The sequence below is a fragment of the Microcaecilia unicolor genome, unplaced genomic scaffold (genome assembly GCF_901765095.1).
Source record: "Microcaecilia unicolor unplaced genomic scaffold, aMicUni1.1, whole genome shotgun sequence".
Lineage (NCBI taxonomy): Eukaryota > Metazoa > Chordata > Amphibia > Gymnophiona > Siphonopidae > Microcaecilia > Microcaecilia unicolor.
This window is the reverse complement of record NW_021963265.1, coordinates 66710-90136: the sequence shown is the minus strand read 5'-3', so window position 1 is coordinate 90136 and position 23427 is coordinate 66710. Positions and strand designations below refer to the sequence as shown.

The 23427-nt window shown below is 42.5% G+C and overlaps 1 protein-coding gene across 2 annotated transcripts in view; it reads left to right on the top strand.

Annotated features, from left to right (window-relative positions):
• Positions 1–23427, top strand: part of LOC115459124 (T-box transcription factor TBX15) — a 90141-nt gene that overhangs the window by 8301 nt on the left and 58413 nt on the right. The window contains exons 2-3 of one of the 2 annotated variants that reach the window (XM_030188995.1): positions 3445–3546; positions 10716–10887. In XM_030188995.1, the coding sequence (XP_030044855.1) occupies positions 3445–3546; positions 10716–10887 (274 nt within the window). The remainder of the gene's footprint in view (positions 1–3444; positions 3547–10715; positions 10888–23427) is intronic. The other variant, XM_030188994.1, reaches the window with a different exon arrangement.

Below are 23427 nucleotides of genomic sequence, written 5' to 3'. Positions count from 1 at the left end.
AATTTAGGATGAAGTAATGCGGTAGCTGTTAGTTGACTTTAAAAGTTAATAATTATAAAGAAAAGAAAACAAAAAATAAGGTAACACCTTTATATTGGACTATATACATTTTTTTGCCTAACTTTGAGAGACCACACCCTACTTCTTCAGGTCAGAACAGTATGCTGCTGTAATAGTATGTTTGCCCTGACTTAAGAAAGGAGGTTTTGGCCTCCAAAAACTAGACAAAAAAAAAAAAAAGTATTGTCAATCCAATAAAAAGGTATCACCTTATTTTCTGTTTTTGTTTTATTTGTTAATTTTTTAATGCAGCAATTAGAATATGTAAGTTTTTGAAATTTATATCTGCTCTCTCTATATTTTGCACAGTATAAAGGGACATGTCACTGTTTGTTTGTTTGTTTCTTTGGTTTACACTGTATGCAGAGTATGGCTTATTGCCACGCATCCATTTTTCTGGGGAAAAAAAGAGGCCTTTTTTACAGGCGCGTTGAAAAATGGATTGGCGCACACCCAAATCCCGTGCCTACACTACCGCAAGCCATTTTTCAGTACACCTTTGTAAAAGGACCCCTGAATGTTTTTTAATATTGGGGGGGGGGGGATGAGGGGATAGACATAAAGTTATAGTAACATATGTAAGTTTGTAAGTCTATGTGCTTTGAAAATGAGCCTCTATATGTCTGTAACATGGGTGGCCAGAATTTTATAGATTATTTAGATTAGAATATACATTATTGTTGTTTGATGCAATGTATAAACATATAAAATCTTATGATTATACACATTTATATACACATAAAAGTATAATCATAAGTAGAAAATTTTCACTGATATGTTGGTGGTAAAGACTTTTTGATTTGGACTTAGGCCAATTCCAAAGGAATTTTCTTTTCATTTTAAACTCTTAAATGCAGACAAATACCCAATGTGAATATCATTCTCCACCCTCCTACGAAACTGGATATTTTTTTTAGTCTGCTGTGAGGCTTTATCTCTCTAATTAGAGCTCTTGTTTCAAAGTGTAACATATTTTGTTTGGCAGTTTCCTTTCAAGGAGTCCCAGAGTGGTGGAAACACAGCAATCCTCTAAAGCAAATGAAGCTATCAATAATATCCCTAAAAGCTGTCTGTGTCTGGCCACAATAACACTGCATGCTGATGTCCAAAATGCTGATCACTTTTCTAAACTTTTGAAGTTAAATTTTTAGGTGTAGAACCTGCCATGAGTGGGAAAGCGCGGGGCACAAATGTAATAAATAAATAAAGTGGAATACTCTTGGGGTACCTCTAGGTAACTGGACGTGCTGGGCAAAAGGGAGAGGAAAGTTTGTTGAAATATATTGGAGATTTGTACAGGTGAGGAGTAAGTAGGATTTCTGAAGCTAGAGATTTAATACAGGTAATTAAGGCACTGTGACGGAAATGGTAAGAGTGCTGTATATGAGCTATGTCACAAGAATAGGGGTATGCACATTTAGTTTTGGGGGTTGGGAAGGTTCCATTTAAAAAAAATTCTTTGTTTTATTGTAATCTCTTTGAAATAACACAACCCCCCCACCCTGATTCTATAAGTTGCCAAAAATGTAGGAAGATCAAGAGATAGCACAAGCATTGCATACTTCATTTCAGCCTGGAATGAGAGAACAAGAAGAGATACAATACATTTTTAGCATACCAATAAAGTGAAGTTAGCTCACTGAGGGGCCCTTTTACAGAGTGGTGGTAAGCCCAACACCTTACCTCTCGCACTTCCATGACTCTCACCAGCCCTACACAACCACTGGCGGTAGTCCCGTCCTGAGAGCGTGCCCGGTTACCGTCGGGTTAGTGCGGGAGCCCTTATTGCCAACTCAATGGGTAGCGGTAAGGGCTCCCCGCTGCATGGCCACGTGGTAAGTTATCTCACCATGTGGCCATTTTTTTCGGCCTTTACCAGCTGTGGGAAAAACGGCCCTGGCGCATGGAAAAAATTGTCCCCACCACTAGTACAGGGCCTTTTTTCCCGCAGCTTGTTAAAAGGACCCCCTTAGATAGGCAGAAATATGTTTGTTGACATGTATTTGTAGTTCCTTAAATAAACCTAAGCCTGACAAACACACTATTTATGACCAAGTGAGGTTGACTCTAATAAAAAAAAACACGTGCTAAAGTTGATGGAATTACCAGTCAAGCAACATGAGACATACTGGAAGTAGTAGTATAACCATGAATGATTTATTTTGTGGGGTTCAAGGTTAACATATTTGGGCACCAGACAGTGCTGATATTAACATCTTTTCCAGTTGTCTTCTCATTGACTTGTGTCACTGAAACTGACTGAGTGAGTCTAACTCCAAAGAGGAGGACATAGACCACTTAGGCCCAACTGAGGCTGTGTTACTGACTGATACCCAGACTTACAAAACAAAAGAAACTTTCTATTTTCTAAGCACTGGAAAATCTTGTAAGCTCCAGTCTCAGATCTGCAAAGGGGGAGTGGAGGAAATTTATCTGAGAGATCTGGAATCAGCTCAGTCTCCTCCTGTTTTATTCATCCTTCTAGAAACATTGAAATATCCAGCCTAAACCTATCCCAGCAGCAGCAGAATTCAGAGGGAAAACAGCAGGGAAATGTCTGCCATGGTTTCTGATCAGACCCCTGAGGAAGGCCTTTTTGGCCGAAACATGGACCGTGTAGAGTCCCAATAAACGTTTTTGGTGCTCTTACCACCTGTGGTTTCAGTCTGGTCTTTTTGGGTTTCTTCTGTTTCTTTTGTTTTGTGCGTTTGGCATTTTTTGCGGGAGATTTGGACTCTCTTTTTGTTGGTCTTTGATACCCAGACTTAGGCATAGACAAAGGCAACTGCCTCCAGTGCTAAATTTTGATAGACTCCATTGCTGTAGTCACTACACCTCCATCTGCACCTCTTTTTTGGTGCTGGCCCCTCAGCAACAACAGCAACTTGAACAAGACAATTCAGTATGGGCAAGAAAAACCCATGCAAGAGGAGGAGCACTGCAGAGCCACTCGGACTAGAAAATATTTTTTTCAGTTTCTTCAGTTTCTGCTACTAATTTGGTACCAGTGCCAGAAGACAAATGGTGCAGAGAAGGTGAGGGGGCCAAAGGGAGGATTTGGGCAGTGGCAATTTGGGAGTTGGGGATGGGAGACTGAATAGGAACTCTCCTCCTTCCATCACCTATGAATATCTAAAATTTAAACATGGTCTTGAGCAGCAGTTACAACCTTAAAAACAAAATGGGTTGGGAGTAACCTGCACGGAGAGGCAAGTACAACCCTAGTCATCTTTCTGGGCAGGCTGCATGGCCACACTCGTCTTTATCTGCCATCATTTACTATTCTACTATACTGAGTACCCTAATGGAAATAATGACATGCTCCACGTATCTTATTTTGCTCTTTCAAGTTTTTTGACTCTTTACATTTCTTTTCCTTTCCAGGAGAATGTTTCCGGCCATGAGGGTGAAAATAACTGGTCTAGATCCGCATCAGCAGTATTACATAGCAATGGATATTGTTCCTGTGGATAACAAAAGATATAGGTAAAACTGTGTGTTGCTAAGCTGCGGGCAGAAGTACATACAGCTAAAAATTTACACAAGTGTGATTGTACTAAGTATGTTACAGTTTAATATGTGGCTTTTGCAAAAAAGTTACTTAACATATATAGGGCTATTTAATGTTGAAGCCTGCCAGTGTTCTAAAATGACTACCTCAGGGGCATAGTTATCAACATGGGCTACCGTTAAAATGTATTATTTTACTCGTATTCGAACAAGACTTAAACTCTGTTATGAGACTTTATTTCAAACATGCTAGTTCCCTCTTTGGAGGAGAGAAGGTCTGGATATATCCCGATGTCACTAAACAAACCCAGCAAAAGAGGAAAGCATTTTTGGCTTTGAAGAAGGGAACATTGGAGATTGGGGGTTCCTTTTTCTTAGCCTACCCCTGTAAATGCATTGTAAAAATGGGACTGATGAAATATGTATTTTATTCACCAGATCAGCTTAAGTCATTTCTAGAGACGAGACAACTGTAATAACATTTTAAATTTGATAATGGGAGGTACGCAGCCTTGTTTATTTAAAATATATGGATGTAATCTTCTCTTTTCATTTATTTTATTTATTTTTGTTACATTTGTACCCCGCGCTTTCCCACTCATGGCAGGCTCAATGCGGCAGGCAATGGAGGGTTAAGTGACTTGCCCAGAGTCACAAGGAGCTGCCTGTGCCTAAAGTGGGAATTGAACTCAGTTCCTCAGTTCTCCAGGACCAAAGTCCATATTACATATATTATGGCTGTATTTCACAACAAGAGTGTTCTTGTTCTATATTGTTGAAATAAAGAAATATAAATATAAAAAATGTATTATTTTACTGGTAACCCCAATTATTACTAGCTAGATTTCATTGCATCAAGTAGGACCTGCGCTAAAATAGAATGAATTAGTAGTAAAATGACACGTCTTAGCAGCGGCACACTTTGCTAACTATGAGGCCCTTTTTACAAAGTGGTGTTAAGCCCAACGCAGGCTTACTGCTCACTGAAAGAGAAGTACCGCTGGGCTACAGCAGCAGCCTGGAGGTAATTCCCTCCCCCAGTGCGCCATTTCAAGCGGTAAGTGCTCTCCTCCCCTCCCTGAAATGAACGGCCATTTCTTTAAGAAAAGGTAATCAATAGAAATCAAACAAAATAAAACATGGAAAAGAAAATAAGATGATACATTTTTTATTGGACATAACTTAATACATTTCTTGATTAGCTTTCGAAGGTTGCCCTTCTTCATCAGATCTGAAATAAGCAAATGTGGTAGATGACAGTATATATAAGTAAAACATCCAAGCATTTCATTGACAGTCTAACAGGGTGGAGATGGGTAGGAGGTATGCATCAAAGCATTTCAGAGATAGTCTAACAGGATGGGGGTGGATAGGTGAGAGGAGGGTGATAAACAGAGCAATACAACTTTATGGTTTATAATGGACTAGAAAACCCAGATCTTTATTAAGTCCTGTCTGTTAGGTGTCAAAATATTCAATCATTCTGACTTCAAAGGTCTTACGTTCCTGTATTGTGTTCCCATGTATACCTCCTTGGTGTTAATTAGATTAAATTGGCATGTATGTGAGTAAATTTAGGTGCAGGCCCAAAAAAGTGTGCATAGAAATGGGAGAGCCATGGGTGTGTTGAGGCGGAGCGAGGGAGTGAATTCCAGTTACGTGCAGAATTATAAAATATGGGGGCAAAGCATGTTAATTTAGGTGCGGGCAATTGCACTACGTTTTCATTGGTGAAAATGGACACGCCTTCATTTACAAATGACCCCTGCACCTAAGCGCTGGTCAATAAACCATGTCAAACTTTAGGTGCAGCTTATAGAATAGTGCTTAGGTGTTTATTTTCAGCGCTGAGTTTTGAGGTGCCATTTATAGAATCTAAACCTATACGCCTAACTACCACTTACACCAGCCTTTGATATGGCGTAAGCACTCATGCTAAATTTAGGCATGAAACTGCAGACGTCCGCTAGGTATTCAATAATAGCAATTCTGCGTAGAACTGCAATCATAGAATTCACACTAGCTTGCATCATCCCAGTGCCTACATTTTGGCGCTGTTTCTTGACTCTGCTCATATGGGGGAAATTCTCTATAGATCACCTAAGTTAGTCCCTGGGATGATGCGCACTAAGCATGAATTCTAGAACGGCAGATGTGCGCACAACTGCCATTATAGAATACTAGTATAAGTCCGCATGTATGCACCGAACTTTGGGGCCCTTTTATTTATTTATTTGTTACATTTGTATCCCACATTTTCCCACCTATTTGCAGGCTCAATGTGGCTTACATAGTACCGTAACGGCGATTCGCCGGTTCCGGTCTGAACAAATACAAAGTATACATAAGGACAAGGTGTGGTTGTGGCAGAATGAGGATCATATATGGTAGATACATTGGGGGAACATTAGGTAGGAAGAGGGAGAGTTGGGGTGAGTCCATTTCATTCTTGGTGTTGTTGTATGACAGGTAATCTTGTTTTTATGTTGGGTCGGTGGGTATGCCTTTTGGAATAGGTTCTTTTTTAGTTTTTTCTGGAACTTTAGGTGTCGTACGTTGTTTTTACTATTTTTTGCAGTGCATTCCATAGTTGTGCACTTACATAGGAGAAGCTGGATGCATATGTTGATTTGTATTTGAGTCCTTTATTGTTTGGGAAGTGGAGATTCAGGAATGTTCGTGCTGATCTTGTTGTGTTTCTGGTTGGCAGGTCTATGAGGTCCTCCATGTATCCAGGGGCTTCGCCGTAGATAATTTTATGGACCAGGGAACAGATTTTGAAAGCAGTATGTTCTTTGATTGGGAGCCAGTGCAGTTTTTCTCAGAGGGGTTTGGCGCTTTCAAAACGCGATTTGCCAAATATATGCCTGGCTGCTGTGTTTTGGGCGGTCTGGAGTTTCTTTATAATTTGTTCTTTACAGCCTGCGTAAATTCCATTGCAGTAGTCTGCATGGCTTAGTACCATTGATTGTATCAAGTTGTGAAATATTTCCCTTGGGAAGAATGGTTTCACACGTTTAAGTTTCCACATTGCGTGGAACATTTTCTTTATGGTGGATTTCGCTTGATTCTCGAGTGAGAGATTCTGATCGATTGTTACTCCGTGGATTTTCAAACTGTCTGAGATAGGAAGGGTATAACCTGGGGTGTTTATGATAAGCCTAAAAGTGACCTGTGTTAGTGTAGGTGCATGTTTTGGATGCGCACAGGTCCATTTGCTCAGCGCATCTGGAAAAAAGACATTTTGTTGTGCCGGAAAATGGATATGTGGCAAAATTAAAACCAGCGTGCTTCCATTCTCGGACTGAGACCTTACCACCACCCATTGACTTAGTGGTAAGGTCTCACGTGCTAACCAGGCAGTAAGCAGCCAGTGCAAGTAAACTGCCAATTACCGCCAGGTAAGCGCCACACGGTAGAAAATAGAAAATATTTTCTATCACGTGTTTTGAGCACGAGTCAAAAATGGAATCACCGCCCGGGGCATGCTGTACCCGGGCAGTAGTGCCAATTTGACGTGCGTTGGAAGCGAGTAGGCACATACGTGTTTATGTGCAAGCACTTATGCTAGCTCAATGGCTGGAGTACATGCTTGCACGCAACTGTAGCATAAATGTTAGTATTCTCTAACTCGCATGCATAACTGCCTGACACACCCCTGATCCACCCATACCTTTCCCAGGTCCAGGCCTCCTTTGAAGTTGAGCACTCTGGAACTGGACCACAAAACATAGAACAGAGATTTTCAACCTTTTTCATCTCACGGCACACTGACAAGTTGATAAAATTGTCAAGACACACCATGAGGTTTTTAAGGATATATGTCCTCTCCACCTCCTTCTAACTTTAAAAAAAAAAAACACTAGTCTATAATATTATTTGATAAAGGCAAGATAAAAATTTAAGAACTCCTAAGAAATGAGAAAAAAACCAGGAAGAAAAATCCAGCAGGCAGCTGCAGGAGAAAGAGGCATCAGCAACAGCTTTGACTGACATTTACCTTGACCCTGAGAAGAAAAACTATTTTTGGATGTCCCCGATGCTGGTACTCTATGCATATACAAAAACTGAGCATGCGCAGAGTACCCACATCGGCGGCTCAAGAAGCAGCTGCTGACTGCTGAGCTGTGCTTAGGAGCTTCTGGGCGTCTTTGGGGACATCTTCAGCTGGCGGGGTTTGCAGATCCCTACCAGCCGCCACAGCCACTGAGAGTCCTGCAGCATACCTGCAGACCATCCATGGCACACTGGTTGAAAATCGCTGGTATAGAATATGAAGGGCAAGTATGTGCTTAATTCCCTATTAGTGCTAATTAACCTACTGTAGCCAATGCAAGATAGTGGCCAATTAATTCATTGTTACATGCACAAGCAACCTTATTCTATAATTTGTGAATGCAAATATGCATGTGAATTCGAAATTCGAGCATGCAACTTTCTAGAATTAGGGGGTAAAAGTAATCTCAAGGGTTACTCTTTGTATCAATCCTAGTGAGTCCCTTTTCTTTTTTCATTTATAGCATGATCACATATGGGTATACACTCCTGACCATAGCCAGATTCACTAAGATTGATACAAAGAGTAACCCTTGAGATTACTTTTAATGACTATATATATGGTATGATGATGATGATTGTAGCCTCTTACCTTGACTAAACCTTTGGGGTGCTGTGAGTGGTATGTTTTTTTAGGCCTGTTTCAAATGAACACTAGATATTTGATATAAAAAGAGTAATGTGTTTTTTGAAATATACTTAATTTTATATACGTTTAATATTATATCTGTGTTGCTTTATAGATTTTGAGTTGTATGATTTGCAGATTTGTTTTCCTTTTGGTATTTTTCTAAGTACTTGTGCCTACATGTCAGAGTTATGTGCATAAAAACATAAGCATTGCCATACTGGGACAGAGAGAAGGTCCATCAAGCCCAACATCCTGTTTCCAACAGTGGCCAATCCAGTTTACAAGTACCTGGCAAGATCCCAAAAAAGTAAAACAGATTTTCTGCTGCTTATCCTAGAAATAAGCAGTGGATTTTCCCAAATCCATTTTAATAATGGCTTATGAACTTTGCTTTTAGGAAACTATCCAAACCTTTTTTAAACCCTGCTAAGCTAATTGCTTTTACCACATTCTTTGGCAACAAATTCCAGTGTTTAATTACAGGTTGAGTGTTTATAGTATTCTTTAAGTTACATGCATAAGTATGAGTCTCTCCCATCCTCTGCCAGATTCTGCCTATGTGTACACTTACCTGTCAAATACAGGCTATATAAGATATGCATATATTTACAGAATAGCACTTAGGTGAATTTTACAATTCAATGCTTGTATAGGCCGGTAAACTAATCATTTTTGTGAGGAATTGTCTCATAAATGTTAACCCCCACTTTATAGACTTACCCCATAATTAGGGTTCAGTAATTCCCTTGTTAATCTTCAAATGCAGCTTAGAAATTATCCCACATATCCCACAAAGACCCATCCTAATCACCAGAAAACTAGATTCTGCCTGAACTATGCAATAACAAACTCTTTACATTAGTCTGATATCCTTCTCAGTTACTAATGAAAGTTACACAGCACGCACTACCACTTTGTTTCTCAGGCAGAATTGAACTTTACCGCTCATACCGGAAATGAACTTTCTAAAGATAATCTAACTTATTTCATAATTCATTCTATTATTCAGGAACTTCAATGCATTACCACTTTGTATTCTATTGTACCATTTATGTGCCTTAATGCAATACCATTTGTAATTCTCTACCCGGAAATGGCGATCGCCATTACGGCATAATGTAAGCCACATTGAGCCTGCAAATTGGTGGGAAAACGTGGGATGCAAATGCAACAAATAAAATAAATAAATAATCCCATTAGAAACATTTGTTAAAGGAAGTAACTGGATTCTTTGTGGTTGTGGAACCTTTTATTGGGCCAGTGTATAAATAATCCAGCAAGCAATCTGGATAGGGCCCAATATTCAGATGGCATTTTGCTGACCGCCATGGCACTAAAACCGGAAACTCAATGCTGGGCCATGTCTGGGCACCAGCATTTAATTTCTGGGTTTGCTGAGCCAGCTAACACATAGCAATATTCAACACTATGCATAATGATTTTTATGCAGTTCTATTTATGCAGTTAAGCTGGGCAGTTAAGTTCTGAATATCTCCATCACTCTTTAACAGGTTGCTTAAATTTACACACCAATTGTATGCATAAATTATAAAATACTACCATCTACGTGGGTAAGTGTACACTTAACCGCATAAGTGGCTGCATTGCACCTAATCCCCATTGTATAGTTATCTGCACATATGGCATAATGCCTTAACTGTTAAAGGGAAATTCACAGGGGAGGAGCCACTGTTTCCTTTAATCTGAGTGGGAGTCCTCCACCAGTGGGTGGTGCTGTTTCACTATCACATATTCAGTATCAAGGGACAGGCAAGCTTTGCAGGAGTCCAGGAACTTAATGTGTCTAGAAATTAAACACAAAATATTGAACAACCACCCCTCACTGGCAGCAATGCAGTTGAAGGACTCCCGCTCAGCTTAGAGGAATCTTTGGGAGGAGCATGGGCAGGGCATAGGCAGGGCTGACATTTACAAGGGCAGCTTACAGAATACTGTAAGTTGTATGTGGTCCTGTAACATATGAGCAGTAAACTTTGCACGAGAATAGATCAGTGGTATATTTCAATGCGCTGATGTCAGGTTTACACTAGTTTTCTATAAGGACACCTGAGTGTGCAAATGTCCTTTAGAATAGGCTCACTACCTGTATTCTTAAGTTACCTAAATGGAGATGCCCTGTTACAGAATTGACTCCTGTGTGTCCAACCCAATCCTGAAAGTAAACCTATCTGGTCAGATTTTCTGGGTAGCCATAAATTGGATCTAGATTTGAGTTTCATGGAATGTGCATGAGATAAATTTGTATCAACTGGGGGTTACCACTGGATGTAAATGTATTGCATGCATGTTTATTATTCATATCTTGAAAACCAGGACAGGGTTAGCAACTGACGATGTAGAGTTGACATATGAAGCTCTGAAAACTTTCTTATCATACCTTCTTTTTGGTAAAGTAACATCATAACCCCATTGAAGGCAGCTCTTTTGTTTACCTCAGATATGTGTACCACAGTTCCAAGTGGATGGTGGCTGGCAATGCTGATTCCCCAGTGCCCCCACGTGTTTACATTCATCCTGACTCGCTGGCTTCTGGAGACACATGGATGAGGCAGGTGGTCAGTTTTGACAAACTTAAGCTGACTAACAATGAACTGGATGATCAAGGCCATGTAAGTCAACTTTCCTCCATAACAGTTCCAAATCTTGTTTCACAAATAAGTCATTATAGGAAGTCAATCATTTTTACTACCTTAAGTAATACAGCTGATTGTGTTTTTGTCATGTGACTTACTACAGTTTGTTTGACAAATGTATGTTTTCAACTCTTTCAGCTGAATCTTTTGGGCTTATTTGTAACTACTGAGGTTTTTTTTCTCAATTTTATTTTTCATTCCACCCAACACAGCCCAATCATTGACCAACAGGGTCATCTTGTTTTCAGCTATTTTAATTACTTTTGTGCAAGGACGCTGAATGTTCCTGGAGTCAGGCTTTCAAAAATTAGCAACACACTGACAGTCAAATATGTTTTTCCTAAAAGATCATGCATTTAATATTTTTTCCAGTAAAATCTGTGGAAAAAGACTGCCATAAATTATACCCCCTCCCCCTGTTTACTAAGTCACGCTAGCAGCTGCCATGCGGCAATGCCGACACAGCCCATTCCCAATCCTCTTCTTAAATACATCCAACCTAAATGCTGCAGGTCATTGAAATCAATCAAGTTGTCACATAAGAGAGTATTGTATCGAAGCCTATCCTAATCCAGCATAGCAAGGCCAATGCTAGTCAGGGTTTACATTTTTTCAATCCAAACACCACCCCTGACCTTGATTTGTTCTGTGAGCACCTAAAAGCAACCTTAATCAAAATAAAGTAATATGTCCTGACAGACACACAAACTCAAAGATAATATAAGGGGTATTTTTAACAGCAGGGAGTTTTCAAATAGTCCACGCACCCATATTATTCTGGAAGGGATGATACTAGAGTGGACATGATTGTTGAGTTTAATTATCAATATTTTACAAGGTGGGACTGAAAGCTAATTGAGGCAGAGACAGGACTAAAAATTTACCTAGGGAGCCTAGCCAAATTTTCATTAATCTAGTAGCCAGCCCAAAAACTTAGGAGCCAGCATCTGAGACCTCTCTCACTTCTCCTTCCCCATCCCTCCAACATTGTCCAACATTCTTGGGGGCGGGGGAGAATAAGGATGGCAATTCCCTGCCAGATCATCAGTAGCTTTTTTAGAAACTGATTTGCTAAGGCTCTTTTCCTATTCTATGTCCCTGGGCAAAGAAACTTTAGTAAATCAGTTCTGCAAGGTGCCTTTGAAAGTCACTGGCAGAGCCAAAAATCTCTCTTCCCAAAGTATACTGTCAGCTGTGTGACAGCACTGCCTTGATAGGTGAAGCAAAGAGGCAACTGCCTCTTTGTTTCACATATCACCATGACCTGGGTCCCCATCAATCTGTCTCTCTCTCTCCCATGCCCTTCTCCAGCCTTAACCCAGTCTCTTTCATGTCCCCCTCCAGCCTTAGCTCAGTCTCTCTCTCATGCCTCCCCCTCCAGCCATCAATCTCTCTCATGTCCCCCCTCTAGCCTCCCCTTGGTCAGTCTTTCTCATGCCCCTCTCCAGCCTTCAGCCAGTCTCTCATGCCTCTCCTCCACCCTTAACTCAGTCTGTCTCTCATGCCCTCACCTCCAGCCTTCAGCCAGTCACTCTCTCATGTCCCGCCCCCCCCCCCCCCATAGTCACCAACATTTACCTCCCTATTCCCAAACTTCCTGCACAGCACGGATCAAGTATGTGGTGAGTCTGATCAATGTGCAGAATCAGGATAGCCATTTCAGAGTCAGTCCTGCAAATAGGGGAAAAAAGCTTTTGGGTGTATGAAATCACAGGCACAAAGGGTGCACCTTCTAGATGCCATGGCGACCTGGCATCCAAGATTTGTCAAGCCCTGGCCTAATACCCATGTTCTGGCCCAGGATTTATTACATTCCCTGTCTATGTTCAGTTTGTTCTTTCTGTACACTGCCTTGGGTGAATTTCTTCAAAGGCGATAAATAAATCCTAATATCAAATAATAAATAAATTGGCACTGCTGTTGCAAGTGAGATCCCTTTTAGGAAGAAAAAATAGAGTGAGATTTGCGGAAGGTCTGAATAGGCTTCTGTCCTTTGGGAAACAATACTGTAGAAAAATCTGGTGGTCGGCTTCTTTGATGGACTTCTCACACCTTTGGCCAGTTGCCCTGGAAATGAGGTTCACATCAGGATTTTGTCAAGTTCCTCTGGCAGTTTCTTTACCTTAACAGAATACTAAAAAGTAAATTCCCTAGCGGCCAGTGCTGTTGGCTTTGAAGACTTTGGAAAGCTGTTATTTATAGATGGCACTAGATCACACCAGTCAAACAAAGAAATTTGTACTAAAAATGCACAGTTTTTCTTTGTAATTATTTCTGAATGGCAAGTTCCCCCGCACATAAAACCTCCTTACATTTAATGGGCTGCAATTCTTTTCATCTCAATAGGGTATCAGGAAATCACATAAACATCGCCACAGCTGACTAATGTGGTGTAGATGATGTCACTGGAAAGAAAGAATTTTCAGGCAGTGATTTCCAGATGCCCTGCCACTGCCTGGAGAGTTTTGTTTTTCATCAGGTGCACTCTGCAACCTTACGTAACCCTTTTATTAGAAAACAAGCAATTTATAGTTTAATAGTTTAATAAAACTTGATGTATTAGCCAGCCTTAATGGATCATGGCTGTTTACAATAACATTCTCATGCAAAATAAAGCACTAATAGAAAAAGAACACCATATATCGTCAAGAAAAAGACAACTCATCCAAACAGAAGAATAATTCATTCTCTTCGAAACAAACAAACAAACACATTAGGGCCCCTTTTATTAAGGCACGTTAGCATTTATAGGGGTATGTTTACTAAGGTGTGTTAGCATTTCTAAGGTGCCCTTAAATTTAAGGCACGTTAAACGCTAATGCGTCTATACATTTCTACAGGCTCGTTAGCGTTTAATGTGCGTAAACAATTTACGTGTATTAAAAATGCTAATGCACCTATAGCGCACCTTAGTAAACATGGGCATTAATGTGCCTACAATTAGCATGCATGCTATCCATGTAGGCGCCTAAAGGGATATTGTAGGCATGTACAGAGTTAACACACGTACATGATTAACGTTCGTTAAAGATGCTAATGCACTAGCGTTTTTAACACGCACTAATGATTAGCGCATGCTGCCCATAGGAATATTATGGGCATCTACAGGGTTAGCGTGCACTAAAAACACTAGCATGCCTTTGTAAATAGGGCTCTTAGAATAATACATTACTTATATTATAGTCATTTTGGGCCAGATCTTCAGCCAGCAATGGGCAGTGCTTTTGCTGTCCACCACCGGCGTTAAACCCAGATATTCAATGCTGGTCCAGAGATATGTCGCACAATAAAACCAGTTAGTGGCTAGCTGCTAACTGCAGATATTTAGCAGGAGATAATCGGTTATCTCCTGCTGAATATCTGCGGTTAGGCATCGATTTGCTACTTAACTGGTCAGTGGCTGTGTCTGAATATCGGGAGGATTATGTCCTATAGACCCATCAGTATATTTTTTCTCCTCCAAAGGAGGAATATCAAATGGTAATATAAAAAATGAGTTTTCAATAAAATCTTGAATTTCTTTAAAATTCATTTACTGATGAATCAATTTAGAAAGACTGTTCCACAAAACAGAAGCAAGCCAAAAAATAAAAAAAAGCGCTTGAGAGAGTAGATTCCCAATGGACTTTAGAAATATGTGGTATCGCCATCAGCCCTGAGTGTAATTATGTTCTTTGTCTATGTCCTGGGAGAACTTATAGTGTGTGTGTAAGCAAAACTCTAATGCATCCAAACTGTATTTAAAGTAGAAAGAAAGTCTCACAAGCTGACTCAGACCATCTGTCCCCAATTAGTTTTGAGGCACAATCCCAATCTTCTCTCTGTCCCTGTTAGAACTGGTGCTGTCCCACATTTCATTATTGTGATTTATGAGGAAAGGAAGCTTGTTCCATTCTTCATTATTTCTTTGAAAGAAACTGTACTCATCCAAATGCATTTTGGCCTCTGAATGGTGAGAAGCAGGAAACATTTGTGACTTAGTGAATGGCAGTTGTTGTCAAAGAAGATACATTCCTCACAAGTATCAGCTATTCAGATCAGGTTGAGCAAAACAATTTGGAGAGTATAGAAGGAGGTGCTTCTCTAATGAAAATGATGATTATAGGGAGGTCAGTTTTTAAACTATCCATATTGCTGCAAAGCCTTCAGCTACTTTTGACCTATAGTCCTTGCTGCAGTTTTCAAAGTGAATATTATTATTAACTAGTAAAAAAGGCCCGTTTCTGACACAAATGAAACGGGCGCTAGCAAGGTTTTCCTCGGAGTGTGTATGTTTGGGAGAGTGTATGTGAGAGTGACTGTTTGAGAGTCAGAGTGAAAGTGTGAGTCCAATCCATGCTCCTCTGTCACCTGGCCCCTCCATTCATCCCTATCCAGCAATTCCCCTCTCTGCCTGAGGCCTGCCCTGCAATCCATATCCATCCATGCCCATCTGTCCCCTCCATTCATCCCTATCCAGCAATTCCCCTCTCCCTGAGTCCTGCCCTTCCAATCCATGCCCATCCATGCTCATCTGTCACCTGGCCCCTCCATTTTTCCCTATCCAGCATTTCCCCTCTCTGCCTGAGGCCTGCCCTGCAATCCATATCCATCCATGCCCATCTGTCCCCTCCATTCATCCCTATCCAGCAATTCCCCTCTCCCTGAGTCCTGCCCTTCCAATCCATGCCCATCCATGCTCATCTGTCACCTGGCCCCTCCATTTTTCCCTATCCAGCATTTCCCCTCTCTGCCTGAGGCCTGCCCTGCAATCCATATCCATCCATGCCCATCTGTCCCCTCCATTCATCCCTATCCAGCAATTCCCCTCTCCCTGAGTCCTGCCCTTCCAATCCATGCCCATCCATGCTCATCTGTCACCTGGCCCCTCCATTTTTCCCTATCCAGCATTTCCCCTCTCTGCCTGAGGCCTGCCCTGCAATCCATATCCATCCATGCCCATCTGTCCCCTCCATTCATCCCTATCCAGCAATTCCCCTCTCCCTGAGTCCTGCCCTTCCAATCCATGCCCATCCATGCTCATCTGTCACCTGGCCCCTCCATTTTTCCCTATCCAGCATTTCCCCTCTCTGCCTGAGGCCTGCCCTGCAATCCATATCCATCCATGCCCATCTGTCCCCTCCATTCATCCCTATCCAGCAATTCCCCTCTCCCTGAGTCCTGCCCTTCCAATCCATGCCCATCCATGCTCATCTGTCACCTGGCCCCTCCATTTTTCCCTATCCAGCATTTCCCCTCTCTGCCTGAGGCCTGCCCTGCAATCCATATCCATCCATGCCCATCTGTCCCCTCCATTCATCCCTATCCAGCAATTCCCCTCTCCCTGAGTCCTGCCCTTCCAATCCATGCCCATCCATGCTCATCTGTCACCTGGCCCCTCCATTTTCCCTATCCAGCAATTGCCCTCTCTCCCTGAGGCCTGCCCTCCCAATCCATGGCCATCCATGCTCCTCTGTCCCCTGCCGCCTCCATTCATCCTTTTCCAGCAAGTCCCCTCTCTCCCTTCCATGACCCCCCCCCTCGCATCCATGCTCCTCTCTCTCCCATGTGCCAGCCTGGGCCGGCCTCTTCCCCCCCCCCCCCCGCTCGCATCCATGCTGTGGTTGGCCACCCTCTTCTCTCCCCCCAACATGCGTTTTTTTTTCTTCCACCCCCTCCCGCAAACCTGTCGATCCCCCCCCCCGCCGGAACGCCGAAAACTGCCGCCGCCGTTGTTGTACTACCTTCCCTTCCCGTAGGTTGTTGAATCATCTTAGAAAGTTTAACTCCGTGCGTCTGACGTGGTGGGTTTTGAGGGGGCCATAGCGCGGGGGGGGGGGGGGGGGGTGACAGCTGATTCCGAGGCTTGCCTTGCAATCAGCTGTTTTGACGTCAGTGACGTCAGTGCGTGTCTGCCTTACAGACCACCTCCAGTCAAGGAGCCACGGTCCCAAGCACAGAACGTTGGAGGTGAGAATTATTATATAGGATTTGGATTTGCCCATATCTTTTTCAGTTGTAGCTCATGGTAAGTTACATTCAGGTACACTGGGTATTTCTCTGTCCCTGGAGGACTCACAATCTAATTTTGTACCTGAGGCAATAAATGTCTTGCCCAGAATCACAAGTAGCAGCACTGGGATTTGAACCAGCCACCTATGGATGTCAAGACCTGTACTCTAACCATTAGGCCACTCCTCCAATATTTAATTTACTTTTACTTTTGCCTAGAGAAAAAGGACCCACAGAGATGTTCACCTGCTTTTTTATGCAGATTATTTTTCAGATCAAAAATTACATTCACATAGCAGGGCCAATCTGCAAATATTTGCCACTCTAGGCAAACCTTTAAGCTTATATTCCCCGCACCCTTAGTTCCAGCCCCTCTTGCAAAATGCCGCCTAGCCTGACTTCCCTGGCAGCCCTAACCCAGCTTTCTCTGGGTGCTCAGCTCCTGTGGCCAGCAGGAGGAAAAGCACTTAATAGCACATTAGCATCTTCAGTTGTGTAGGGAGAGGTTATGGGATCTCCTGTCTCATACTGTGAGATTGACTTTGCACAAAAGAAGAAACAGTAGTATTAAGTCCTTCCTTCATGCCAGCCATGGGGACTGAGCCACAAACACTGTGTAGAGCCTCCAGGAGGATGTTAGCTAGGAGAGAGGGGTTTAAATTACTTGCCTACTACCTTTTGAGCCTCAAGGATCTTGACCCACTAGGCGACTGCCTGGTTTACGGAATGAAAGGACTGACCCTGATGCATGGTTTGTATTTCAACCTAACCTTGCTCCAAGAGCATTTCTACTACAATGCAGGTAAATGTGTGTTTTAACCCTAGAACGCATATTGGGGGCCTTTTAGGCCCCCATGCTTACATTTTTGCTATTATCTGCAAAATTACTTTAGTTAGAATTTTGAAACTCAAGGTATTCCTCAAGTATGTCATTGTTGATAATATCCAGTTGTTCATATAATTTTTTTTCATAGGCATTATGGTGTAACAATGCTTGTTTGGTGAAAACTACATCTGTACGAATTGGGGGCCTTTTAGGCCCCCGCTGTTTTTATCATGTTCTCAGAAGTGTTTGTGTCTCAAGTTACTTTATTTGTACTCAGTAATGCTGGTGGAGGGGCCAGGGTGTGGATAATAACATGTGAGGATGTCATGTGATTTTTGGAGGGAGTGATAAGGCCATGACATCACCTCAGGTCCTCTGAACACTGAGGACAGTATACACTGTGAGCTAATTGCTGAAGGACCTGTGATAAGATAAGCTGTTGAGAGGAAATCTGTTTCATTTTCTAACATCTAGTCAGCAATGGCACAGTCTTCCTCCAAGTGTCTGACTGACCAAGAGATTGAAGCGATTATGTTTCAAAGCGATGATGAAAGTGAACTATCTTTGTCTGATGAAGAATATCTGCCACCAGCTAATCATACATCCTCATCCAGTGATTCTTCTGATGATGAAGAAGTGAATCTAGTGGATCCTCAAGAAGTGATAAGTAGAACATCCAAAACGAATGTTTTTTGGGACAGTAATCCTACATTAGTCGGACGTACTCCAATACACAATATTGTGAGACAGGCTCAAGGAGCTGTGGGAAGTCCCAGTTACTTTACCCCTAAAGATGTATTCTGTACTTATTTTTCTGACAATATTGCAGAAGAGGTCCTATTATGTTCAAACCTAGAAGGAAGATGTATCGCTTCAGCAAAAAATAAGTCCTGGAAAAATATCTCAAAAGAGGAACTTTATGCATATATTGGACTTTTCCTGCTGGCAGGGAGTCAAAAATCGTATGATGTCCCAATACGAGAATTATTTCTGGACCCACTTTCTGATCCACACTATAAGGCGACAATGTCAGTGGGCAGATATGAGGAAATTAGAAGGATCATTCGCTTTGATGATAAGCGAACTCGTGCAGCGAGGTTTGAAACAGACAAATTAGCCCCTATCAGTTATATCTGGAACATATTTATCAAAAATTGCACAAAACTTTACAATCCTAGTACTAATGTTACTGTAGATGAGCAACTTGTACCGTTCAGAGGACGCTGCAAATTCATACAATACATGCCCAGCAAGCCAGCCAAGTACGGTATAAAAATCTTCTGGATGTGTGATTCTGCAAATTATTATGGCATAAATGGCGTAATCTACTGTGGCAAAGAGGTTGGTGCACCAGTACAGAAGGATCTGGGGTCTGAAATAGTCAAAACTCTTGCTGTTCCAATATTCAATTCAGGTAGAAACATCACCATGGACAATTATTTCACCAATGTTGAACTAGGCAATTTTCTGCTTGCAAAAGCTATTACACTTGTTGGTACTATAAAGCAAAACAGACGAGAAATTCCAGCAGCACTCAAACACAATCGTCAGCGAGCACTTTATGAGAGTGTCTTTGGATTCAATAACAAAGCGACTTTGGTATCTTACAAGGCAAAGAAGGAGAAATCTGTAATTTTACTCAGTACCATGCATCACGATTGCAGTGTTGACAGCAATAACCAAAAATTGAAACCAGAAATCATCCTGCATTACAATGCAACAAAAGGAGGTGTAGATAAAATGGATGAGATGGTGGGAGAATATTTGTGTAAGAGGCAAACAAAACGATGGCCTGTAGTACTATTTTCAAATATGCTTGATGTAGCAGCCCTAAATTCATTCATTATTTATACAGAAACTCATCCTGAATTTCATGCACAGAGGAAGGACAGGAGACGCTTATTCTTGAAGGACCTTTGTCATGAACTTGTAATACCTCACATGATAGAGCGAAGCGACTTGAAATGCTTGCCAAAGAAAACTAAAGAAGCAATGAAACGGTGTGGCGTACAGTTTCAGATTACTCCAGAGCCAGGAGAAAGAAAACGAAAGCGTTGTTTCATGTGTCCAAGAAACATAGAGAGGAAAACTGAGCGATATTGTTCCACTTGTAAGGAAACTGTTTGCAAAGAACACTCTTCTGAAAAAATAACATGTCAGAATTGTTTGGAAGACTAATATAATAGAAAAGAAAGTTAGAATAAAAATGTAGCTGCAGCTAATTTGCTATAGATTTCTATGCATTTTTGTGTGTTTTCATGTCTTTGCGTGAAATTTGGGAAAAAAAAGATTTTTTGGTGTTTTCTGTGAAAAATTATAATTAAAATGTTGTCCACTATTCATATTTTATTGAGCAATTTTGAAATAAACTTGTGAAAGTTATTTAAGTGTGTTTTTCTACATTATGTGCATGGGGGCCTAAAAGGCCCCCATGACGTTAATATGTATATTTTTAACGTCATGCGTTCTAGGGTTAATGAACAAAGAACATACTTCTCCATGCATACAGGGTGGGCAGATTTTACAAACTGATTTCTGTGGTTGAAACACTTTCTACCCACAGAAATCCCTTTGAAAATGTACTTATGAAGTCCCAAAGTTCAGAGGATCCACAGCTATTAGTTGCACATTTCAAGGCTATGAAAAGGAAGAAAATATTTAGCTTGATCAACTAATGCTCATGGTTACAAAGTATACAGTCCTGCAGGAAACTGATTGGCCTAAAGACTCAGAGCTTTTTGATATATGTCAGTGTTTCTGAACTGTGGCCACCATGATTTGCACATGGCTGCCAACCACTTAGTTTTGCAGCCACCACTGATGAAGGCTGATTAAGTTAGGAGAGCATTCTCAGAAACAAATGGTCATTGTCATCGCCAACCCTTGCTCATACCAAAATATTTGTTGTGAAACTCTAGGTCATTAATTTAGAGTGCAACATAGGTAGATAGCAATTCATGAAAATACAAAAAGCCCCATTTTGCATAGGGGTCATACATTGGACGTCCAGATTGGGATGATCAGATTTTCCCCAGTGTTTTACAAAAAGCTCAGCTTAATATGAAGCCTTTTATAAAATACATATAAAGAGGTGCAGGTGTGCATGTATAATTGCTGGCACAGCTAGAGCATCCATTTTATAAGCCTGCATGTGCAAAAAAGGAGGGGCATCATTCAGGGCTTTACACACGTAAGAGTCAGCATCTATTTGTGTAGGTGCTATTTTGCAATGTAGATAGGTAATTGTCAGTAATTCCACAAGTAAATCCTGCATTTTAAAAAGCTGTATATACAAAAGGAGCCAATTAAGAATTGAGGCAAAATAACTCTTTCTTCTGAATTTTTGAGATGGTGGTAGATGCCACAGAGGATAACACAATTGCCCTCTTAATCGCTGCTATACAGACCTTTTGTTCAAAGAATCATAGGCAGATGATCAAAAGCAAACGCCAGCGCTAGAGGCTGTTAGCACCATACTAGCGCCGGCGTTTGCTACCGCCCCATGATTAGAGCCCTTGAGCGCGTGAAACAACGCGCTTGAGGGCTCTGCGCAAGTAGCATGCAAATGCATGCTAAACAGGGCTCAGCGCATTCATTGCAAATGATCAGCGGCCAGCGCACCAAAACTTGGGTCACTGGCTGCGGCAAACCCTACGCCAGCTCCGAGCTGGCGTTAGGGTTTGCAGATCATTGGGGAGGAATGGTGAGCCCTGTCCAGCATGCAGTTGCATGTTGGCAGGCCCCAGTTCTCCCCCAAAGCAAACCTGCCAAGTGCCAACAGGAGGCTGGAAGTCCGGTGGACCACCGGTCCCCCCGACGATCCCAGCCCACCAGGTTCAGGGAGGGCTGGAGATTCGGTGGGTCTCCAGCCCCCAGACCCCCAAGAAAATGGTCCCTGGTGGTCTAGTGGCTGCCAGCCAAACCCCCTCCCACCTAGCGAATGACGGGGAGGGGAGCTGGAGGTCCATCGGACCTCCAGGCCACCCCAACTCCCCCCCCCCCAGTGCTGTCTGATGATCCCTGGTGGTCCAGCGTAAAAGACAACCCCCTCCTGGCCCCCCTACCTTGGGTTGATGATGCCGCAAAATGTCGGCGCCCAGTACCGCCCAGTGCATCCTGAGATGCGCTGGGCGGGGCTATATGGTCTGTAGCCCCGCCCAGCGCATCCCAGGATGCACTTGGCGGTGCTGGGTGCTGCCATTTTGTGGCGGCGTCAACCCAAGGAAGAGGAGGGAGGCAGGCAACCTCCCTCCTCCAACTAAGGTAGGGGGGCCGGGAGGGGGTTGTATTTTATGCTGGACCACCAGGGATCATCAGACAATGCTGGGGGGGGGAGTTGGGGTGGGCTGGAGGTCCGATGGACCTCCAGTCCCCCCCCCTGTCACTCGCTGGGTTGGAGGGGGTTTGGCTGGCAGCCACTAGACCACCAGGGACCATTTTATGGGGGTTTTGGGGGACTGGAGACCCACCGGATCTCCAGCCCTCCCTGAACCTGGGGGGGGGGGGGTGGGATCATTGTGGGGACCGGAGGTCCGCCGGACCTCCAGCCCCCGTTGCTCGGGGCAGGGGTAGTCAGGGCCTGGTGGTCCCATGGACCTCCAGCCCCTGTGTTTGACAGGTTTGGGCTCTTGACAGCCCAGACCTGTCAAACAAGTGCGGGAGGATTGTGCTGAGTGCATGCTCAGGCACAATTCACCCGCACTTCTACCCCATGATCAGAGATAATTGCGCTGCTTAAATTTGCATGCATTATTTCTGATCATCGGTGCGGTAAAGCCCCGCGCTCTTCCAGTGCTATTTTAGAGCATTGTTTGGAACAGCGTGGGGCTTTTGATCATCTACCTGTCAGGTAGCTGGTACAGTGCATTCCATTTAAGTGCACATCGGATAAGCGCATGCTCTGTTTAACTGCATGCCGTACTTTGGTCTCGTTTTTGGTGCCATCAATTTCTATGGGGACAAACTTTGGTTAAGTGCACCACTGATAAGTGTAAGATTCGCTTACATGCATGGTTTAAGACCGCTCCTCTGCAGGGAAGACTCCACATAAGCGCACACACGGAATATGGAAGCCGATTGGCGTGTGACAACCAATGAGATTTCAAATTTACCATCCCTTTAGCTGCCACAGGCAGAATAAGCGAAATAATGTTGTTAGAGTGTACACTGGGGTCATCGTCGTCGTCACGGTGGAACTGTAAGACTTTAACACTGGCTGAACGAATAGAAGTTCTTAAAAAATTAGAAAACAAACAAAGTCAAGCATCTATTGCTAAAAAATATGGAGTCAATCCCAGTCAAATTTCATGTGTCTTGAAGCAGAAAGACCAGCTTCTGGAAGACTGGCAAAACAATACAAATCCACAACGGACATGAAAATTGGCGGGAAAAGCTGAGGCCACATGGGCCATGTTGTAGTCAGGTTTTCGGAATATCCCTCATGAATATGTGAGATAGATTTGCATATGGTTGAGGTATTACATGCAAATGTATCTCATGTTTATTCATTAGGTATAGAAATGATAAGTAGTAGTAGTAGTAGTATATCTGGCAAACCAGAGCAGTGTTTCCCATATCTATATTAGAGGAAGTTTAAGCAGTATATGGGGGGAAAAAGCCTAGTAAAGTAGCCCATAGAGACAAACCAGAAGGGTCACATTCTTGCTAAGTGAAAAACAGAGTGGCAATGTACCCTACCA